This window comes from Echinops telfairi, unplaced genomic scaffold, assembly GCF_000313985.2.
Source record: "Echinops telfairi isolate 266 unplaced genomic scaffold, ASM31398v2 ScPeMD7_7469;HRSCAF=8507_1, whole genome shotgun sequence".
Classification (NCBI taxonomy): domain Eukaryota; kingdom Metazoa; phylum Chordata; class Mammalia; order Afrosoricida; family Tenrecidae; genus Echinops; species Echinops telfairi.
In genome coordinates, this window is record NW_022111373.1 from 97,984,950 (window position 1) to 97,990,949 (window position 6,000).

The 6,000-nt window shown below is 38.4% G+C and overlaps 1 protein-coding gene across 1 annotated transcript in view; it reads left to right on the forward strand.

The window, feature by feature from the left end:
- Nucleotides 1-6,000, forward strand: part of DHX29 (DExH-box helicase 29) — a 62,141-nt gene that overhangs the window by 5,369 nt on the left and 50,772 nt on the right. The window contains exon 4 of the mRNA XM_004703616.2: nucleotides 1,214-1,343. Within this exon, the coding sequence (XP_004703673.1) occupies nucleotides 1,214-1,343 (130 nt within the window). The remainder of the gene's footprint in view (nucleotides 1-1,213; nucleotides 1,344-6,000) is intronic.

Sequence of the window (6,000 nt, forward strand, 5' to 3'; positions counted from 1 at the left end):
AATAGCGATAGAAAAGTGGTGAGACTGCACCCTATCAGAGGGAGAAAATTTACAACACCCAGAAAGACATAGTCCTTTGAGTTCAGGCTCTCAGTTTCCATGTATTTTGGCCTCATTTTGTAAATAGGTGGTGGTGGTAACCTGGTAGTGGTGAAGTGCCATCAGTAAATTCGGAGTCCTGGCCACACTATGTACGAGGGAATGGGATGCTGCCTGGTCCTGTGCTATATTTAAACCCATTGTAGCAGCTACTGTGTCAATCCATCTCATTGCGGGTTCTCCTCTTAAACTACCTGTTTACTTACCAAGCATGATCTTCTTGTGCAGGGTCTAGTCCCCCTAAGACAGATTTGTTTGTTCTGAAAGTCCCTGATATCTTCAGTATTCTTTGACAACATTATAATTCTAATATATTCATTAGTATATGGCAGAGTAAACCCAACTCTACCTGACTGTAAAGAATATTGGCATTTTGAAGTTTTATTTATAAAGCAACATTGTTTAAAAGAAAAAATATCCTGAGGGGTCAGCGATAGGAAGATATTTCGTTAAATTGTGGTATGTACCTGATAGAATATCACATAGTTATTAAAAATGATATGATAAGGCATTTCAAATAAATGCTTATGTTATAATGTTTAGTAAAACTTTTTATTTTTTTAATCATAGAAGAATGAACGTGAAAATACTATAATGTAAACAGAAGTATCTTTAAATAGTGTGAATGTGAATAATTTCTTTGGGTCCTTTTTATTTGTCTATAGTTATCAAATTTTTAGTAGAGAAAGCACATTTAATCTAACTGGAAAAAAAGGTCCTTTTTTGAAATCATCATTTGCCACAGTTTCTTGTTTTAAATGAAAGGGCTCCTTTACCCATGAATAGTGCACCCCTTAAAAACTCATCTGCATGACACCAAGTGGTGGACAGTTACTCAAAAGGCAAAGATGAAAGGCTAATCATTTGAGGAAACCAGATTATGAAAACTGAAATATAGAGAATGAGTTTAGTAAGAATGTTGACACATTGTGAAAACATGTAACTAATGTCACTGAAGCATCTGTGGTGATCATTACATGGGGACCTAATTGGCTGTATAAATGTCTGCCGAAACATAAAGAAATGTTTTGGTGTTTTTTTAATGAATGGGGAATAAAATTAGTAAGGAGAAAAAACTGACAAGCGTTGACTTTTCTACCTTTCCCTTTTATAGGACTTATACATGGCTTTACAGGCATTTTCATTTAAGACAAAGGACATTGAAGATGCCATGACCAACACCCTCTTACATGGAGGTGACCTTCATTCGGCCTTGGATTGGCTCTGCTTGAACCTTTCAGATGGTCAGTGGTTATTGTCACACTTTTCTTTGTGTTTCTAAAATCTTTTAAACTGGTTTCAGCATTTGTGTTAGTTGTACAAGCTTTTGGTTTTAGATTTTTTCTGTTAAAATTATTTTTTGAAGATTCTTAACTTTTTATATTTTCAGTGTATTCTCTTATTCTCTTTCGTGTCTACACAAGGAAAAAAAGGCTTTTTTGTTGCTCTCAGAGATAGTGATTTGAACGTGCAGGTAATGTTAGGTGCTATTGAGTTAGCTCCAATTCATAGTGACCCTATGTACAATAGAGCGAAACACTGCCTGGTTCTGTGTCACCCTCAAATTACTGTGCGTGAGCACATTGTTGCAGCCACTCTCGTTGAGAGGCTTCCTCTTTTTCCATGACCCTCTGTTTTACCAAGCATGAGGTCCATCGCCAAGAACTGGTCTCTCCTGGTAACGTGTCTAATGTAATGAAATGAAGTTGGGGAGCATTCTGATTGTACTTCTTACAAGACAGGTTTGTTTGCTCTTCTGGCAGTCCATGGTACTTTCGATATTATTTGCAAACATCATAATACAAATGCATCAATTCTTCTCCAGTCTTCCTTATTCCTTCTTCAACTTTCACATACTTATGAAGTAGTTAAAAGTGCACTGTAGTCCTCCAAGTGACATCTTTGATCTTTAAACACGTCTTGGGAAGCACATTCGCCCAGTGCAATACATTCTTTGACTGTTGCTTCCATGAGCATTGATTGTGAATCCAAACAAGATTAAATCCTTGACTTCTATCTTTTCTCCTTTTCTCGTGATACTGTGTTTTAGTCCAGTTGTGAGGCCTTTTGTTTTGAGTTGCAATCCATACTAAAGACTGCAATCATTGATCTTCAGCAGTAAGTGCTTCAAGTTCTCTCTGCTTTCAGCAAGCCAGCCTGTGTCATCTGCATAGCACAGGTTGTTAATGAGCCTTCCTGTAATCCTGATGTCATATTCTTCATAGAATCCAGCTTTTCAGATTATTTGCTCAACATACACATATTATTTTGCTCAACATTGAATAAGGGTGGTGAAAGGAAACAACCCTGATGCACACCTTTGCTGATTTTAAACTGTGCAGTATACCCCTGTTCTGTTCAAACAACTGAATAGTCAATAAAGCACAAGTAAAGATCTTTCTGGTATTCTCGGCTTTTGGGCAAGACCCCTCTGACATCAGTAAAGATCTCCCTGTCCCACGTCCTCTTCTGAATCAGGCTTGAATTTCTGGTAGCTCCTTGTCTGAGTACTGCTGTAAGCATTTTTTAATTATCTTTGACAAAGTGTTACTTGCATGTGATATTAATGATATTGTATAATTTTAACACTCTTTGAGTTACCTTTTAGGAGGGAATGGGAACAAATGAATTTCTTCTACTCGGGTGGCCTGGCCTTCCCAATTTTTTGGCATAGATGAGTATTTCCTGTGCTTCATCACCTTGTTGAAATATTTCAACTGGTAATTCCTGGAGTCTTGTTCTTCATTAATGCCTTCAGTGCATCTTGGATTTCTCCATCAGTATACCATTGGTTCTTGATCATATGCTACCTCTTGAGATGGTTGAATTTTGGGGTTATTTTTGGTACAGTATTTGGCCTTTGATACTTCCTGAATGTTTCAATATTTTGCCCATAAAATCCTTCAGTGTTGCAACTCAAGCATTAAAGTTTTTCTTCAGTTCTTTCAGTTGAGATGTTACACCTACTCTTCCCTCTTCTTTTTTTCTGATTCAGTATTGTACATTTCATAAAAATAGTTTACTTTGTCCTGAAACTGCCTTTTGAAAATTTCTTTTTTTAAAAAAATTCTTATGACTTGTCAGAGCCTGCCGATGACGCGAACGGCCCTGAAAGGGGGAGTGAGGATTCAGGAAAAAAAGAGAGACAGAAAGTATTGGGAGGGCAACAGTGAATACTGAAGCCCCGAGTTTATTCTACATCTTCCTTTTATACATGCAGAAACAACCCGGGGTTATATTTTTCTCATTGTTAAGCAAGCACATTGGGATGCACCTCAACAACTCTATGTTTTTCCAAACCAAGCATCCTTGAGGAAATTAACCATCTTGATGTCCCAGAACTCGCATATGTCCTTAGTCTCAAGGTCAAGCCGCAGAAGCAAACAGCAGATACTGACACCTGGGTCATGAGACTTCATGGCCGTTTCAAGGCTGAGTCTTAATGGCCTTCAACATTTCCCCCTTTATTTACTGAAGGCGTTTTTTACTCAAAACGTCGGCAGATGACTGTGCCTGTCTTGGGTTGTCGAGTCCCAAAATCACTCTTACCCGTCATCAGCCACAGTCCTCCAGGCGACCATGACCTGTCTTAGGTTGAGAGACTCGGACTCAATCTTACCCGTCTCTGATTAACCAGCCTCTGCCTTATACCCCCGTTTGGGGAGGGGGCGAAGTACGCAGGTTTACTTCATGTAACTTTGTACGTAAGGCCAATAATTCAACCATAACCTTAATGATTAATAGAATAACACTACCAATGGTTATAGATAATAAAGCTTTTGCTTGTTCCAAAGGGTTAATAGAAGACAGTCTCTTAGCAATTCCCTGAAAAATTTCATTACCAGTAAGTTTGGGTAATTGTCTAAAGAAAGTTTCACCAATTTGATATTCCAATAACTGAATTTCTACAGATACATATTTATGTCTAATTAATAAATTTCTAATCATTTTCCAATCCTTACTAACGTTTTTTTGGAACAGGAGTAATACAAAAATAAGAAGTGTTCCAATCACATCGAAGCATAACTCGAGTAGCTAACACAGGTATTTGATCTCCCATCCACAACACTGTTTGTTGTAAGTTGGCGATGTCTTCACCTATTTGAGCATCAATATCATGTTGTTGTTGCCACAACAGATGAGAATCTTTATGCTACCCTAGAACAAAGCCTGCTGTTTGTATTTCTTGCTGCAAAGTAACTCCCGCCACTGCTGCAGTAGATGCTACAGCTACAAGTCCAATCACTGGCTATTATCTTCGTTCGATGGGTCAATTCAGTCAAGGCATTGTAGATCTGCATTACTCCGGCAGATTCACTCCAGGGTCGAGTTAAATTGACAGGTAACCAAATCTCAGGACGTGCTTTAACAAGATAAAAACTGTCTCAGGTTTAGTTAAAAGTTTTCCATCAGGTGAAATTTACACAATGTTGTAAAGTACAATTTAAAGAACAAGTCAAAACCCCTGTACTAGAATTCCAAGTACTATCTCCTGATAAAATAACATAAGGAGTTTTCACACAAGCTTGAATATACCGAGTAGCATTAATATGAAGTTTTACACTAATAGGCACAACAGTATTAGAAATATTGATAAACATATTGCCAATCCAGGTTTTAATTGGCTCACCAGATGCTAATAATTTCCATAAATAACCTTGAGAGTTTGTATCTCCCAACAAATGCGGCACAAGAGGGGTTAATCCTCCATCATTTCAAATAACAGTTTCATTGCCCGTTCCTTTCAAAGAACCATTATGTATGTGCCATCTTAAAGGTATTTTAGAAAATTTATTAATAAACTCTCCATGAGGGCTGCAATTCACTGTCTTAAAGTCTGTATGATTTAACAATATCTTAAGCTGTTCTCCTCTACAATGAGTCCATAACAATTATTGCATTCTGGGATCTACATTAGGGAGTGGGCAAATAGATAACAGGGTAGGAGCGTCTCAGAGATATTACCGACCTTCTCCCTAAAGCCTCTTACAGAAATAAGAACTGTAGTTGCTGCAAAAGAATGATTACACCTCACTCCCCAAACCTCATGTGAATAAGATAAACAATGAGAACCATATCTTGGGAAAATAGGGAACCCCTCAACCCCAAGCTATAATTATTAATATGCCTGTCTTCTTCTTCAGGAAAAGGGAAAATTTTAAAACTCTTGCAGAAACTTCTGAGTGCGGGACTTCTTAGCCATCTCTCCATTTCAGCTCCGGAATCTGTGGAGATAAAGAGCAAACCCTCGACCCCATTGTAAAATCTCTCCTTTGATTCTATAAAATATTGGTTCTGGAGGGGAACACTTTCTTTTAGGCTTAGGAAAGTGAGATAGGGTTGCAGAGTCCTCCAGCGCTTGCCACTGATTTTAGCAGACAGCGCTTTCCACCAATCATAGCACCAGCTATAGCCCCTGCAAACAACCCAGCTTGTTATGCAGTTCTGCCGATCCCTGCACAAGCTCTGATATGAGAACAGCTATGATTCCTGGATTGGGAGGCAGCTCCTCCCCATGTTTTGGCCTTGCTTAAGTGAAAGTAGCTCCGGGCAATGGAGCAGCTAAAGGGCTGTTAGCAGAATGACATTTAAGGATGTGTTTTAGCAATCCTATAAGCTCTTGAACATCATTTCCTTCTATCACAACATCTGATTCTTTCTTTGCTAATTCTGGACCTAATTCCTCCTCAGCTACTTCTGCATACTCCTCTTCCTCCCTTTGGATTCCATTCTCTTTCCTATTTTTATCACTTTCTTCACCTTTCTCCGAGTCTGTCTCTAATAACTGTAAAGCTTGAGTAATAGCATTACACAAAGACCATAGCTTTAAATTCATAGTCTGTCCCCGTTGATGAGCAGTGCGTAATGTTTTTACTACTTGTTGCCATGCTCGCGAATTCA